General features: G+C 46.2%; 1 protein-coding gene across 1 annotated transcript in view; it reads right to left on the reverse strand.

Moving 5' to 3' along the window:
- The window catches only part of LOC134928355 (aquaporin-4-like), a 46,829-nt gene that overhangs the window by 22,172 nt on the left and 6,400 nt on the right, over positions 1-18,257 (reverse strand). Inside the window, exon 2 of the mRNA XM_063924000.1 lies at positions 9,724-9,888. Coding sequence (XP_063780070.1) covers positions 9,724-9,888 — 165 coding nt within the window. The remainder of the gene's footprint in view (positions 1-9,723; positions 9,889-18,257) is intronic.

Consider the following 18,257-nt stretch of genomic DNA (forward strand, 5'->3'; position numbering starts at 1 on the left):
AATATCCCTATAGGACACCACTAATACGTTTAGTCCAATCTGCAAATACTGCAAATCATTGTGTTTTATTCTTCAGTGGTTGTTTTTCTACGTATAATGTTTTTTCGCTAATCCATGTAGTGTATTATGTATGTTATGTATCTCCTGGGTGTCTCATGATAGAGCGACTTCTGTGCTTACATGAGGCATGCGGTTGGAAGCCTGTATCTGATGGGTCTTTTGCACCCAGCAACTAATGATAATTGCTGTGGATTGAAAAACAAATGGCTAAGCGAAACATATGCATGAAGATACTAATATAGACTTACTGATACTAGCATTAGCATAACATAGAATATGTGGCTGCCGCAGACTTCCACACTTAGACCGCTTTGCATTAAACTTAGAATAAGGCCCTCTAAGGCAAACGTAGATGGGACAGTGAAAGGCATACAGTGTCAGATTGCATAAATAGGACTAAGAGAAACGAGGAGCACTAGTATCAGGGGTAGTGCTATGGGTTGGACATGTGGAAGGAGGACCCTTCCCTTAAAGGCTTACATAGTAAGAGGAGGAGTGAACTGTTGGATGATGATCTGAAAAGAGAAGCAGGGCAAAGGGAGGAGAGGAAGATGAAGGAGGAATGATAGGCTTTGATGGAAATGTATGTGTTGAGTGAACTGTTTAAACTGGAGAGATGAGTAGGAAGTCCGACTTGGCGAGAGACATCTAGAGATGCATGGAGGAGCAGGACACATTTTGGAGGTGGGAGTGAGAGGAGGTATTGTAAGGAGGGTTTATGAGACAGCAATCAGAGGAACAGCAGAGGGGGTGGGAGAGAGTATGGACAGAAATGAGATTGAGTGTGAGTAATTAAGTTCTTTGTGAGAGTGAGGTGAGGAGTTTTCAGTGGATTCTGAGGGAGATGGGGAGCCTGTGAAGCAGGATGTAGAAAGATGGGAGCAGGGTGGCCAAGACAGAGCATTATTGAGGAAAATAAAAGAAAGCAAAAGTCTAGGTGTGAGATGATGAGCATGTGGATAAAAGAATTGGTTGCAGCAAGAGTGAAAAAGGCTCTGATTCAAAAATGTTGAACATTTAACCGTCAACCTTTTGACACCATCTGGTGTTGACCTATTGACAGTCTATGGGCGGTATTCAAATGATATATCACGCCCAAAATCCTTTCCAAAGTGATCCCCGTTGTCGCGCAAATTGCGCCCATAGTAATAAGGTTTAGCTGCGTAACGGGTTGGATGCCCTCGCTATCGCGGGGGTAGCGAGCTGAAATGATTATACCACGCCCATTAGCAAAAACAGAACGGTTGTGGAAGGGGGTGAAAAGAATCGAATACTGCCCTATCTGTTTACTGACTATCTTCCATCTGGGCATCTAATATAGCACATGTATGACCGGTAAATGACCTTGTATTATAAAATTGTAAAAAAGTAGAATTTGAAAACCTTGTCATCCAATGATTCCCATAGCTGGTCATTAGCTGACAATAAAGCCTGATCCCCCTTATAATCCAGCAGTTTGGAACAGCCGCTGAATGACCAAAAACGATCATTACCTCCTGTCTGAAATGTGTAGTTTTGTTTCTATACTTTGTACCACGAACACATATACTGCGCTTCCACTCTTACATTCATATGTATACTCAGTGGCGTAACTACTGCCCCCGCAGCCCTCGCGGTGGCGCAGGGCTGCGGGGGCACCGCCACTGATTCAGCGCAGATTGACATGCAGACGAGCGTCCGCATGTCAATCTGCTGTCTCCTCTCACTAACCCTCCGCTGCTGTAAGGATGGACACGGAGGGCACAGCGCACGCCTCTCCTGTGTCCCTCCTGGGTCTCCGGCGGGTCTAATAAATGAAGTGCCATTCGTTAGCTCTGATTGGCTCACGAACCGGCACTTCCTTTAACAGACCCGCCGGAGACCCAGAAGGGACACAGGAGAGGCGCGCGCTGTGCCCTCCGTGTCCCTCCATCACAAAACAGCAGGGGGGGGGGGGATTTAACTGGCACTGGGGGAGCATATGAGGCACTGAGGGGGGCATATGAGGCACTGAGGAGGCATATGTGGCCCTGGCACATGGGGGGGGGGCTATATTTGGCACTGGGGGCATGTCAGTACCTGGCACTGTGGGGGAATATCTGGCACTGGGGGCATATGTGGCACTGGGGGGGTATATGTGTACCTGGCACATGGGGGGGGGCTATATTTGGCACTGGGGGCATGTGAGTACCTGGCACTGTGGGGGAATATCTGGCACTGGGGGCATATGTGGCACTGGGGGGGTATATGTGTACCTGGCACATGGGGAGGCGGGCTATATTTGGCACTGGTGGCATGTGAGTACCTGGCACTGTGGGGGAATATCTGGCACTGGGGGCATATGTGGCACTGGGAGCACAGCCCTGGCAACAAGCACTACCCCCTAGCAATGAGCATGACACCCAGTGCATGAAACCCCTGGCAACGAGTATGACACCCAGTGCATGAAACCCCTGGCAACGAGCATGACACCCTGAGCATGAAAACCCCTGGCACCATGCATGGAACCAAGAGCATGAAACCCCTGGCAACGAGCAGGTAATTTAAAAGTAATTAGAAGCCTTACTGTAGGACTTAATGTGTAATGGGCATTACGGTGTGTGGCATAATGTATCACGGACCTTGCGGTGTGTGTCATAATGTGTCACAGGCATTACGGTGTGTGGCATACTATATCACGGGCATTGTGGTATGTGGTATAATGTCTCAGGGGCATTGCAGTGTGGCATAATGTATAACGGGCATTGCGGTGTGTGGCATAAGGTATAACGGGCATTGCAGTATGTGTTACAGGCATTATGGTGTATGGTATACTATATCACGGGCATTGTGATATGTGGTATAATGTCTCAGGGTCATTGCAGTGTGTGGCATAATGTATCACGGACATTGTGGTGTGTGTCATAATGTGTCAGGCATTACGGTGTGTTGTATACTATAACACGGGCATTGTGGTATGTGGTATAATGTCTCAGGGTCATTGCGGTGTGTGTCATAATGTGTCACAGACATTGTATGTGCTGTAATATATCAGGGGCATTGCAATGTGTAGCATAATGTATAACGGGCATTGCGATTCCTGTCATAATGTGTCACAGGCATTACGGTGTGTGGCATACTATATCACGGGCATTGTGGTATGTGGTATAATGTCTCAGGGGCATTGCAGTGTGGCATAATGTATAACGGGCATTGCGGTGTGTGGCATAAGGTATAACGGGCATTGCAGTATGTGTTACAGGCATTATGGTGTATGGTATACTATATCACGGGCATTGTGATATGTGGTATAATGTCTCAGGGTCATTGCAGTGTGTGGCATAATGTATCACGGACATTGTGGTGTGTGTCATAATGTGTCAGGCATTACGATGTGTTGTATACTATAACACGGGCATTGTGGTATGTGGTATAATGTCTCAGGGTCATTGCGGTGTGTGTCATAATGTGTCACAGACATTGTATGTGCTGTAATATATCAGGGGCATTGCAATGTGTAGCATAATGTATAACGGGCATTGCGATTCCTGTCATAATGTGTCACAGGCATTACGGTGTGTGGCATAATGTGTCGGGGGCATTACGGTGTGCATATTGTGTCATGTGCATTATTGTGTGTGGCATAATGTCTAAGGGCCATTGCAGTATGTGGCATAATGTATACAGGGCATTACTATAAGGAGGAAAATTAAAATAAGATTTTACTCACCGATAAATCTATTTCTCGTAGTCCGTAGTGGATGCTGGGGACTCCGTCAGGACCATGGGGAATAGCGGCTCCGCAGGAGACAGGGCACAAAAGCAAGCTTTTAGGATCACATGGTGTGTACTGGCTCCTCCCCCTATGACCCTCCTCCAAGCCTCAGTTAGGTACTGTGCCCGGACGAGCGTACACAATAAGGAAGGATCTTGAATCCCGGGTAAGACCCAAACCAGCCACACCAATCACACCGTACAACTTGTGATCTGAACCCAGTTAACAGTATGATAACAATGAAGTAGCCTCTAAAAAAGATGGCTCACAACAATAATAACCCGATTTTTGTAACAATAACTATGTACAAGTAATGCAGACAATCCGCACTTGGGATGGGCGCCCAGCATCCACTACGGACTACGAGAAATAGATTTATCGGTAAGTAAAATCTTATTTTCTCTAACGTCCTAGTGGATGCTGGGGACTCCGTCAGGACCATGGGGATTATACCAAAGCTCCCAAACGGGCGGGAGAGTGCGGGTGACTCTGCAGCACCGAATGAGAGAACTCCAGGTCCTCCTCAGCCAGGGTATCAAATTTGTAGAATTTTACAAACGTGTTCCCCCCTGACCACGTAGCTGCTCGGCAAAATTTTAAAGCCGAGACCCCCTCGGGCATCCGCCCAAGATGAGCCCACCTTCCTTGTGGAATGGGCATTGACAGATTTTGGCTGTGGCAGGCCTGCCACAGACTGTGCAAGCTGAATTGTACTACAAATCCAACGAGCAATAGTCTGCTTAGAAGCAGGAGCACCCATCTTTTGGGGTGCATACAATATAAACAGCAAGTCAGACTTTCTGACTCCAGCCGTCCTGGAAATATATATATATATATATATATATATATATATATATATATATTTTTAGGGCCCCGACAACGTCTAGCAACTTGGAGTCCTCCAAGTCCCTAGTAGCCGCAGGCACCACAATATGTTGTTTCAGGCGAAACGCTGACACCACCTTAGGAAGAAACTGGGGACGAGTCCGCAGTTCTGCCCTGTCCGAATGGAAAAACAAATATGAGCTTTTTTTAAGACAAAGCCCCCAATTCTGACAATCGCCTGGCCGAGGCCAGGGCCACAACATGGTCCCTTTCCATGTGAGATATTTCAAATCCACAGATTTGATCGGTTCAAACCAATATGATTTGAGGAATCCCAACACTACGTTGAGATCCCACGGTGCCACTGGAGGCACACAAGGGGCTGTATATGCAATACTCCCTTGACAAACGTCTGGACTTCAGGAATTGAAGCCAATTTTTTCTGGAAGAAAATCTACAGGGCCGAAACTTGAACCTTAATGGACCCCAATTTGAGGCTCATAGACACTCCTGTTTTCAGGAAGTGCAGAAATCGACCTAGTTGAAATTTTTTCGTGGGGCCTTCCTGGCCTCACCCACGCAACATATTTTCACCACATGTGGTGATAACGTTGTGCGGTCACCTCCTTCCTGGCTTTGACCAAGGTAGGTATGACCTCTTCCGGAATGCCTTTTCCCTTAGGATCCGGCGTTCAACCGCCATGCCGTCAAACGCAGTCGCGGTAAGTCTTGGAACAGACAAGGTCCCTGCTGGAGCAGGTCCTTTCTTAGAGGCAGATGCCACGGTTCCTCTTGGAACAGACATGGTTCTTGCTGAAAGCAAATCCCATCTTAGCTCCCGAGGCCATTAGTCCTCTGTGAGCATCTCTTGAAGTTCCGGGTACCAAGTCCCTCTTGGCCAATCCGGAGCCACGAGTATAGTTCTTACTCCTCTACGTCTTATAATTCTCAATACCTTGGTTATGAGAAGCAGAAGAGGGAACACATACACCGACTGTTACACCCACGGTGTTACCAGGACGTCCACAGCTATCGCCTGAAGGTCTCGTGACCTGGCGCAATACCTGTCCCGTTTTTTGTTCGGGGCGGGACGCCATCATGTCCACCTTTGGTCTTTCCCAATGGTTCACAATCATGCGGAAAACTTCCCGATGAAGTTCCCACTCTCCCGGGTGGAGGTCGTGCCTGCTGAGGAAGTCTGCTTCCCAGTCGTCCACTCCCGGAATGAACACTGCTGACAGTGCTATCACATGATTTTCCGTCTAGCGAAAAATCCTTGCAGTTTTGACCACTGCCCTCCTGCTTCTTGTGCCGCCCTATCTGTTTACGTGGGCGACTGCCGTGATGTTATCCCACTGGATCAATACCGGCTGACCTTGAAGCAGAGGCCTTGCTAAGCTTATAGCATTACAAATTTGCTCTTAGCTCCAGTATATTTATGTGGAGAGAATTCTCCAGACTTGATCACACTCCCTGGAAATTTTTTCCCTGTGTGACTGCTCCCCAGCCTCTCAGGCTGGCCTCCGTGGATACCAGCATCCAATCCTGAATGCCGAATCTGCGGCCCTCTAGAAGATGAGCACTCTGTAATCACCACAGGAGAGACACCCTTGTCCTTGGATATAGGGTTATCCGCTGATGCATCTGAAGATGCGATCCGGACCATTTGTCCAGCAGATCCCACTGAAGAGTTCTTGCGTGAAATCTGCCGAATGGAAGCGCTTCGTAATAAGCCACCATTTTTTACCAGGACTCTTGTGCAATGATGCACTGACACTTTTCCTGGTTTTAGGAGGATCCCGATTAGCTCGGATAACTCCCTGGCTTTCTCCTCTGGGAGAAACCCCCTTTTCCTGGACTGTGTCCAGAATCATCCCTAGGACCAGCAGACGTGTCGTCGGAACAACTGCGGTTTTGGAATATTTAGAATCCACCCGTGCTGTCGTAGAACTACTTGAGATAGTGCTACTCCGACCTCCAACTGTTCTCTGGACCTTGTTCTTATCAGGAGGTCGTCCATTTTCTTTGAAGACGAATCCTCATTTCGGTCATTACCTTGGTAAAGACCCGGGGTGCCTTGGACACTCCAACGGCATCGTCTGAAACTGATAGTGACAGTTCTGTACCACGAACCTGAGGTACCCTTGGTGAGAAAAGCAAATTTTGGGACATGGAGGTAAGCATCCCTGATGTCCCGGGACACCATATAGTCCCCTTGTTCCCAGTTCGCTATCACTGCTCTGAGTGACTCCATCTGGATTTGAACCCTTGTAAGTGTTCAAATTTTTCAGATTTAGAATCGGTCTCACCTAGCCTTCTTGCTTCAGTACCACCCTATAGTGTGGAACAATACCCCTTTCCTTGTTGTAGGAGGGGTAATTTTATTATCACCTGCTGGGAATACAGCTTGTGAATTGTTTTCAATACTGCCTCCCTGTCGGAGGGGGACATTGGTACAGCAGACTACAGGAACCTGCGAGGGGGGAAACGCCTCGACATTCCAATCTGTGCCCCTTTGATACTACTTGTAGGATCCAGGGGTCCTGTACGGTCCCAGCGTCATGCTGAGAACTTAGTAGAAGCGGTGGAGGGCTTCTGTTACTGGGAATGGGCTGCCTGCTGCAGTCTTCTTCCCTTTCCTCTATCCCTGGGCAGATCTTATAGGGACGAAAAGACTGAGGCTGAAAAGACGGTGTCTTTTTCTGCAGAGATGTGACTTAGGGTAAAAAACGGTGGATCTTCCAGCAGTTGCCGTGGCCACCAGGTCCCATGGACCGACCCCAAATAACTCCTCCCCTTTTATACGGCAATACATCTTTGTGCCGTTTGGAATCTGCATCCCCTGACCACTGTCGTGTCCATAAACATCTTCTTGCAGATATGGACATCGCATTTACTCTTGATGCCAGAGTGCAAATATCCCTCTGCGCATCTCGTATATATAGAAATGCATCCTTTAAATGCTCTATAGTCAATAAAATACTGTCCCTGTCAAGGGTATCAATATTTTTAGTCAGGGAATCCGACCAAGCCACCTCAGCTCTGCACATCCAGGCTGAGGCGATCGCTGGTCACAGTATAACACCAGCATGTGTGTGTATACTTTTTAGGATATTTTTCTGATAAGCATGTGAGCGCCTTATCCACCCTGAGGGGTGTTTCCCAATGCGCCTTAACTTCTGGCGGGAAAGGGTATACCGCCAATAATTTTCTATCGGGGGAAACCCACGCATCATCACACACTTCATTTAATTTATCTGATTCAGGAAAAACTACAGGTAGTTTTTTCACCTCACACATAATACCCTTCTTTGTGGTACTTGGAGTATCAGAAATATGTAACACCTCCTTCATTGCCCTTAACGTGTGGCCCTAAAGGAAAATACGTTTGTTTCTTCACCGTCGACACTGAAATCAGTGTCCGTGTCTGGGTCTATGTCGACCGACTGAGGTAAATGGGCGTTTTTACAAGCCCCTGACGGTGTCTGAGACGCCTGGACCGGTACTAATTTGTTCGCCGGCCGTCTCATGTCGTCAACCCACTTGCAGCGTGTTGACATTATCACGTAATTCCATAAGTAAGCCATCCATTCCGGTGTCGACTCCCTAGAGAGTGACATCACCATTACAGGCAATTTGCTCCGCCTCCTCACCAACATTTTCCTCATACATGTCGACACACACGTACCGACATACAGCACACACATAGGGAATGCTCTGATAGAGGACAGGACCCACTAGCCCTTTGGGGAGACAGAGGGAGAGTTTGCCAGCACACACCAAAATGCTATAATTATACAGGGACAACCCTTATATAAGTGTTCCTCCCATATAGCATTTAATATATATGTATATCGCCAAATCAGTGCCCCCCCTCTCTGTTTTAACCCTGTTTCTGTAGTGCAGTGCAGGGGAGAGCCTGGGAGCCTTCCCCTCAGCCTTTCTGTGAGGGAAAATGGCGCTGTGTGCTGAGGAGAATAGGCCCCGCCCCCTTTTCGGCGGGCTTCTTCTCCGGAGATTGTGAAGTCTGGCAGGGGTTAAATACATCCATATAGCCTCAAGGGCTATATGTGATGTATTTTTCGCCATACAGGTATTCTACATTGCTGCCAGGGCGCCCCCCCCCGCGCCCTGCACCCTCCGTGATCGCTGTGGGAAGTGTGCTGACAGACAATGGCGCACAGCTGCAGTGCTGTGCGCTACCTGAGGAAGACTGAAAAGTCTTCTGCCGCCTGGTTCCGGACCTCTTCAATCTTCAGCATCTGCAAGGGGGTCGGCGGCGCGGCTCCGGGACGAACCCCAGGGCGAGACCTGTGTTCCGACTCCCTCTGAAGCTAATGGTGTCCGGTAGCCTAAGAATCCAATCCATCCTGCACGCAGGTGAGTTGAAATTCTCTCCCCTAAGTCCCTCGATGCAGTGAGCCTGTTGCCAGCTGGACTCACTGAAAATAAAGAACCTAAAAACTTTTTCTAAGCAACTCTTAAAGAGAGCCACCTAGATTGCACCCTTCTCGGACGGGCACAAAAACCTAACTGAGGCTTGGAGGAGGGTCATAGGGGGAGGAGCCAGTACACACCATGTGATCCTAAAAGCTTGCTTTTGTGCCCTGTCTCCTGCGGAGCCGCTATTCCCCATGGTCCTGACGGAGTCCCCAGCATCCACTAGGACGTTAGAGAAAAATAATGTAAGGGGCATGAATCAGGATTATTTTTCTTTCCTGTGGTGGCCAACGTCTGGGCGTGAAGGTTGCAAAACTGGGGTATAAGGTGGTCTTTTCCTGCAATGCCACACCCCTTTATGTGAAGCCACGCCCATTTCAACGAAGCCACACCCCCATTTTTCGGCGCGCGCATGTTTGTCCCTTTACTAGTGCCAATTATGGGGGATGGGGGATGGGCGCCGAAGAATTTTTTGGCTTGGGGGAGAAAAATTTCTAGTTACGCCACTGTGTATACTGCATATTATCTGTGGCCTACAGAAAGCGGAGCAGAGAGGATAATGTGGAATTGTAATAGTTAATGCTTAAAAATTCTTTTAGAACTGGTTTTCATGTAGCTTCCTATTAACACATGTAACTTCTACTAATAACAATCCTTCCACTTACTGCAAAGAGGTGTCCAATGGTAACAGAAAGACCAATGATGAGGGGAATGGGGACTTTGATGTCAGTTCTTTTCTTATCACATGAAGCGAAAATTGTGAAGACCAACTGGAAAGTGATGAGAGTTTCCACAAGTAGGGCCTGTCCGTGTGTGACCGAGTCATGTTCCTGGGAGACAAGAAACATGGTTATACAGTAGCTGATACTATCTATAGACTTTAGCTTCTTGTAAATAATGCATGTCTTACATAGTGTGATCAGGCAGGGTAGCGTTTGATTCCAAGATGGCCTCTACAGCTCAGCCACTGTGACTGTCTATGCAGCAGCTGTGCAATAATATGCTAATTCTGCAGGAGGCATCTAGTGTAAATAGACACCTCCTGTCGGCTTCTGTGATCTGTCATCTCAGGTTACTCAGGATGGCTGCTGTTTTCACGCTTTTGGCACCAGTGAAGCGCAGCCACTGACCATGGCACTCCCAGAAAACTGGGCCGACATGCCCCCATTTTCTGAAACGCTGGCCGTCGCAGCCCTTTCTCTGCTAAATGATTGACATGCTGCAGCTTAGGGGGCACTGCGACTGTCCTTTCAGAAACAGATTTGCACATGCGCAGTACATAACCCGCAATAGGGGAAGATCGCCTAACGTCGGAGCTGTACATAAACCATTGGGCTTGTGTACATCTCTGAATCAGGTCTGTAGCGCTATAACAATTCCAGTTTGCAGCGATTAGGAATGTTTTGGTGAGCTAGTTTTCATGGTAACAATGCCAGGGCAGCTTCTCTACTATTCCATACAGGATATATAAGATAATCTAGGATACTCATGAGTATTTTATTGCATAAGTTATGCTTTTGCAATTATGTGTAATGCCATTCTGCATGTCTAACAGCCTAATTCAGACCTGATCGCTGTTGTGCAAATTTGCAAGGCGGCCGATTATCGGTCGACTGCGCATGCATATGGATCGTAATGCGCACCTGCTAAACCAAACTGTGAAAGAAGTCAGCGTCTTTTTTGATGGCTAGGAGAACGCAGGCTGATTGACAGGAAGCGGACCTTTGGGGGTGGTAACTGCCCGTTGTCTGGGACGGGAGTGTCAGGAAAACCGTAGGCGTTCCCAAGCGTTTTTAGAGCGGGTGTATGCCTTCAGTTCCGGCCCGATCAACTTGTTTGTATCGCACTGTAGGAGTAAGTCCTGGGCTACGCACAGACTGGAAAAATCATTCGATGGTGAGTGATGAATGGATTTGCAGCTAACCGGCGCTCGCAAAGCTTTTTGCACGGCGTACACAGACTTGCACGGGGCGGCTATTCACTCTGTCTGGGTGGGGGCGACCATACAATCGCAGACCTCTGCAAATTCACAAAGGAGTGATCAGGTCTGAATTAGGCCCAAAGTACTGTAGAATAGAACTCGCTGAGATTTGTATGGGGTATATATTGTCTACAGTCGCAACAAATAGACCCTCTTGCTGCAGCTGGTCCCCTGCAACTTGGCTGTGTTGAGCATTGTTTTTGCTCACAATGTGCAACTTATTCACATACTGTAATTAAATAGAAGCGACAGACTACATTGCTAGCGTACACTGATCAATGGGGTGGGTGTGCAACATTTGTACATCTGTGTGTGCATGAGTCTGAAGATACGAGCAACCTCTGCATTTCTTCACGTTCGCTTCCGTTGTGCTTTATTGTCACTATGGGGGTCATTCCAAGTTGATCGTAGCACCAAATTTTTTAGCAGTTGGGCAAAACCATGTGCACTGCAGGTGGGGCAGATATAACATGTGCAGAGAGGGTTAGATTTGGGTGGGTTATATTGTTTCTGTGCAGGGTAAATACTGGCTGCTTTATTTTTACACTGCAATTTAGATTTCAGTTTGAAAACACCCCACCCAAATCTAACTCTCTCTGCACATGTTATATCTGCCCCACCTGCAGTGCACATGGTTTTGCCCAACTGCTAACGAATTTGCTGCTACGGTCAGGTCTGGATTATCCCCTATGTTCGCATGTAAAACTAATTCCTGTGCTGTTAAAGTCGCAGAGTAGCGTCTCTAGTACACTGTGAGCGGATTTTCACTGTGTCTGAGGAAAATCTAGTACACTACTCGGAGTGGCCTCTCGCTCTGTATGGAGTATGGCCACCCAGTGAGTGAGGACACATCTGTATGAATAGAAGTGGGATAGCGGTCAATTCATTCTATTGTGTGGTAAGTTTGGGATAGCTCTGGGAATACTTACAAATTCCACCAGCGTAAAAGCCCAAACTTTAAAGCTCATATACAGATTGAGGTGAATATTTTGTGGGAAACACGTTGTATCTTCACTAACAGTGAACATAGATGTAAGCTCTCAGGAGTAGAGCCCTCTTCCCTCATGTGTTTATCCTTTTCTTACTTTAATAATCCTCAACTGCCCAAATCTCGCAGTTTTTGGCCACCTGGAACTTATCTCTGTAATTTACTGGTGTAGTTATGCTTAGTTACCCTGTACTTGTCCTATATTGTCTTCAACTGCAAGTCACTGTTTCGATTATGTGCATATGTACTCTGTAATTGGGCGCTGCGGAACCCTTGTGGCGCCATATAAATAAAGGATAATAATAATAATAATAATAATAAGTGACATCACGTCCTGCCAAATATAAGGATATATATAGTACACCTATATACACATTATAACTGCAGCTTTGTAAGGAACATATTTATATAATCTATATTCAGGGAGACACCTCTACCCAACATAGGGGGTAATTCCAAGTTGATTGCAGCAGGATTTTTGTTAGCAATTGGGCAAAACCATGTGCACTGCAGGAGAGGCAGATATAACTTGTGCAGAGAGAGTTAGATTTGGGTGTGGTGTGTTCAATCTGCAATCTAATTTGCAGTGTAAAAATAAAGCAGCCAGTATTTACCCTGCACAGAAATAAAATAACCCACCCAAATCTAACTCTTTCTGCACATGTTATATCTGCCTCCCCTGCAGTGCACATGGTTTTGCCCAATTGCTATCAAAAATCCTGCTGCGATCAACTTGGAATTACCCCCATAATGACCTCCTTAGATTGTATTGACCACTTGTGACTTTTGTTACACCTGAAACTGATCAACTCCACCTTTCCAGCTTCCAACAGCAGTTTCCAGTGTGTACAGATATTGGGCGGAGTGCTTTCACTGCCCTGGGACATGACATGAAATTCTTCCTAGACACAATTATACCCCACATAGAGTTGTCTTAACCCATGACAAAAACCTGCTTTAAGAATATAATCACATTGCTGAAAAGTATAGAGGAGAGCTAGAAAGGAAGGCAGTGCACTTAGTATAAGTTGCAGGAGGGTGCACACAAGGAAATACATCAGGCAGTCATCGGTAGATGGGTGACTCTTCAGACAGAGATAATCCCAGGCAAATTACTACTGCAAAATAAACAGCTGATTTTCAATGCTTTAGCTGCTTTTTATTTTTTTAAGGGCAATGCACAGCTTGTTGTACTGCCTTCACACCATACTTACCTGCCCACCCGGATTGGCTGAGAGGCTCCTGAATCTTGGGTGCTGCTCTCGGCTGCATGGAAGAGCATTGAAGTCTCCCGATCCTGCACCATGTCTGCTTGGCGCCACCCACGTCCCGAGTAAAGACGGCGGTTGACAACACAAATCGATCTGAATTGCGTCATCGTAGCTACAACCTAATTTTACAATGCTGATAATCTCGGCATTGTCCCCTTATGCCCCCCGCATTGCCCAAAACAATGATGTTAATTGACTATATTATATATATACTTTATATATATATATATATATATATATATATACACACACACTGTATATAATGACCTTTGTACATTACTTTTTGCACCTTATCCCTACTCTGTGTATATTCCATCACACATCACCTGTTACATATGCACCACCTTGACAAGACACCCAAATTAGCGCTAGGTTACCCCATTTTCTCATGTACAGATCTGTCCTGCCTCATCTTACCAGCGCCTATAACTATTCGCAGCAATGGGGTCACAATAAGAGTGCCCGCGTCCCATGAGGAATGTATAGGGTGTACGCATGAACGACTAAGATGAGCCGATAGCTGTATGCCGCAATGCGTGCGCACGTGTGTCCAAGAAAAGGCTTGATGAATCAGTATACCAGCAATGTCTTGGCTAGGTCATAGAAAAAAGCAAAGAAACTGTGAAAACATAGAAATTATTGCATAGAATCCAAAGATATTCTAAAATGACCTAGACAGATGTTGGTACCGCCTAAAAAAGATAATACTGTTATTTCAAACTAATTGCAATATTGAATTAGCATTACACATGTCTTCAATTACTTAATCAGTCATTCTGCCTATTTAAATAGAGACAAGTAGTCACTCTGCTGTTTGGTATCATTGTGTGCACCACACTGAACATGGACCAGAGAAAAAAAAGGAGAGTTGTTTAAAGAGATCAAAAAGAAAAATTATTGACAAGCACATTAAAGGTAAAGGCTTTAAGACTCCATTTCTCTATGTGCCAGTCTGGTTTCTCAGTTTTTCCAAATATTTTTAGATATAGAAACCAGACTGGAACCTAGTGAAATGGAGGTGCTGTGGAGCCCATGCTGTGTATTTATCAGGATATCCTCTTCACACACCATCTGTGGCTCCAACTTCAATTACCGGGTATGGTCACTCCCAGCATGTGCAACTTTAATAATACATTTGCCATTTTTATGTGCCTACTATATAATTTGATCTTCAGAGTGGATCATATATTACTTGTCTAATATTTAGACTGATTGTCATACAGGGGGAAAGTTCTGCTCCTCCATTGGTGCATTTTATTCCAGCTTAGCACTTTCCCATTCTATCACATGATACTATAATTAAAAATGAATCCGTAATTAAAACTAATCAATATCTATTAAAAAGAGTGATAAACACACACACACACACACACACACACACACACACACACTATATCTAAAAAATATGTAAAAATTAGTGAGACCCAATATCTCATGGTCGCACCTGCACGTGGCGATCATATCACAGACGGATAATGTCACTTTATCAGATGAGCGTAATAAAAAAAATATATTAATCAGTCATATAATGTTGTTTAGTCGTTCTTCAAATATAATGCTTTTTTTTGTATCTCCCTTACAGGGCTATTGCATATGGGTGCAGTTAAATACTAGATGCAATATACAGTTACAGTAGATACCGGATACAATGTATCACTCACAGGCTCATCTTGGATAAAGTAACGGTAGCATCTAAACTTTGTGTACATGGACAAGTGATTCACTGTGTGCCCTTGGTGATTTACTCCATTTAAAAGCCTTATGTTCTTCATAAAACCAGTGTGTGGCCCAATAGCAAGTTACATGCAGTCTGTGAGGAACATATCTTTCCAATGGTTATGGGACTCAGGGTCGACAGTGTCTAGGTTGACACTTATTGGTCGACAGTGACTAGGTCGACACTAGAAATAGATCGACACGGCCATTTGGTCGACATGAAAAGGTCGACGTAAAAAGGTTGACTTAAGTTTTTCATGTATTTTTGGTGTCATTTTCTTCGTAAAGTGACCGGGAACCCCAATTAGTGCATCGTGTCCCCTCGCCATGCTTCGGGCAAGGTGCCTCGCTGCGCTCAGCACAGGTTACCATTCCCAATCGTAGTCCAAAAAAAAATACGAAAAATTTCAAAAAAAGAAAAGAATGTGAAAAACTCATGTCGACCTTTTTGCATGTCAACCTGTTTCTACTGTCAACCTAGTCACTGTCGACCAATGGTTGTCGAGCCAGAGTTCGGATACCCTTTCTAATGCTCTCAAAATTCTGTGTTTGTAAGTGATGTCTCCAGGCCACAGGTTCTCAAACTCGGTCCTCAGGACCCCACACAGTGCATGTTTTACATATAACCTAGTAGGTGCACAGGTGTATTAATTACTCACTGGCACATTTTAAAAGGTCTACAGGTGGAGCTAATTATTTCACTTGCGATTCTGTGAGGAGACCTGCAAAACATGCACTGTGTGGGGTCCTTAGGACCGAGTTTGAGAACCTGTGCACTAGGCCATAGGTTCTCAAACGCAGTCCTCAAGGCAACCCAACGGTCCAGGTTTTAGGTATATCCATGGCTTAGGACATATGGTTAAATCAAATCACTGAAGTGCTAATTAAGTCACTTGTGGCCAACATGGATAAACTTAAATCCTGGACCCTTGAGTACCACATTTGAGAACCTCTGCTCTAGGCTGTGGGTGTGATTCAGACCTGATCACTGGGCTGCTAACTTTGCTGTCCTGAGATAGGTGCCGGCCAAGTGGGAGTGTAAATTCGCCGTGCAAGTGTGCGATCGCATGTGTACTCCGAGGTGCAAAAATCCAGTGTGCAGTCTCTGCGCAGCTCAGGACTTACTCCTCCAGTGCGATGAGAACAGGCTGATCGGACCCGGAGCTGACGTCAGACACCCTCCCTGAAAAAGCTTGGGCACGCCTGCGTTTTTCCGGACACTCCCAGTAAACGCTCAGTTAGCACCCACAAACTGCCTCCACCTGTCAATCACCTTCGAACACCTGTGCGATCGGAAATTTCCCACTATCCTGTCGCTGACCGGTGATGCCCGTTGATGTTGGCTGACGCACGTGCACACTGCGGTGCAGACACATGCGCAGTCTATTGCTCATCGCCCGCTGTGCGAAAACGCACAGCAGCTATCAGGTCTTAATAACCCCCCGTCTCTTTAATACTCTGCAGGGAACTGAAGGCTTAAGAGCCCTACACACTGGTCGATACCAGTGAAAGATATGAACGATCTCGTTCATTAATGAATGAGATACCGTTCATATCTTTCAGTGTGTATGCACCAGCAATGAACAATGCGCGGCCCCGCGCTCGTTCATCGCTGGTGCCGGCTCGTTTAAACATGCTAGCCAATATGGACAATATCGTCCATATTAGCATGCAGTGCTATGGAGCCGGGTGATGGGGGGAGTGAAGAAACTTCACTCCCCCCGTCACCAGCTGTCTGCTGTATCGGCGGTCGGGCAGCTCGGCGGCGGGTCGCCAAGTCTGTAGGGCCCTTTAAAGCTAGGTACACACTATATAATTATCTGGCAGATAATCTGCCAGATCTGGCTGGTTGGAATGAAAACCTGGTAATGGATGAGAGCAAATGACAATCGAAAATTTGCTCCCAAACATTGGAAAATGAACAAAACATGACATTCATACAAATTGGTTAAACACAAATTTAACCAACTTACATAAAAGACTGTTTTTGTCCATTTTGCAGTTTTTGGGAGCAAATAGTCGATTGCCATTTGCTCTCATCCATTATCAAATTTTCATTCCAACCAGCTAAATCTGGCAGATTATCTGCTAGATAATTGTATAGTGTATACCTAGGTTTACACAGCTCATTGCAGATAGATTGTGCTCACCTACGTATACCATCAAATAAGCCACGTTTTATGCTATCATAGGAATGTTTATATGTTTAATAGGTCTTTGTTATTATGGTTACACTTGTTAATTATTTAATATTCTGTTTATATAATCTATTATTATAAAACAATGATTTGACAGTTTCTCAAACTCAGTCCTTAAGGTGGGACACATATGAGATCCCAGCAGACGGGATCCTAGCTGTCACTAGACCGACAGCGGTATCTCGTCTGATGGAATCCCGACGGCAAGGCAGCGAGTCCCCTCGTGGGCTTGCTGCGCTCGCCACGCAACGGGCCCGGAGCCTCACTTTACTTGCCACAGGTCCTTTTCACACTCGGTTGGTAACGTGGATCCATTAACGGAGTGGGAATAACCGGCGGTGGTTGGGATTCTGGCTGTCGGTATATCACCGGTAGGGAGGCCAATCCTGGACCTTTTTTTCAATCCAGGGTATCAGGATTGAAAAAAGGTCAATCCAGGGATTCCCGGGATTGGGTTGCAGACCCGCCCACCCCACACAAATACTCATCATCGTGGGTGGGAGCCAGGCTCGCAGGCTGCGAGGTGCAGTCCAGGCAGCACGGGCGGCTGGCGGCAGACTGCGCAGCATGACCTATGACTTCATGTCACGCGCGCAGTATGCTATGCACTGCTGGGAGCAGGGAAAGCCAGGAGGAAGGAGCCGGGCAGTGTCTAAGTCTCCTGAGGATGCTCAATGCTGCCTGGCATGAAAAAAAAAATAAGATTTTACTCACCGGTAAATCTATTTCTCGTAGTCCGTAGTGGATGCTGGGGACTCCCTAAGGACCATGGGGAATAGCGGCTCCGCAGGAGACTGGGCACAGCTAAGAAAGAATTAGGACTACCTGGTGTGCACTGGCTCCTCCCACTATGACCCTCCTCCAGACTTCAGTAAGGATACTGTGCCCGGAAGAGCTGACACAATAAGGAAAGGATTTTGAATCCCGGGTAAGACTCATACCAGCCACACCAATCACACCGTATATCTCGTGATATTATACCCAGTTAACAGTATGAACATAACAGAGCCTCTCAACAGATGCCTCAACAATAACCCTTTTAGTT

Source organism: Pseudophryne corroboree, chromosome 5 (assembly GCF_028390025.1).
Source record: "Pseudophryne corroboree isolate aPseCor3 chromosome 5, aPseCor3.hap2, whole genome shotgun sequence".
Lineage (NCBI taxonomy): Eukaryota > Metazoa > Chordata > Amphibia > Anura > Myobatrachidae > Pseudophryne > Pseudophryne corroboree.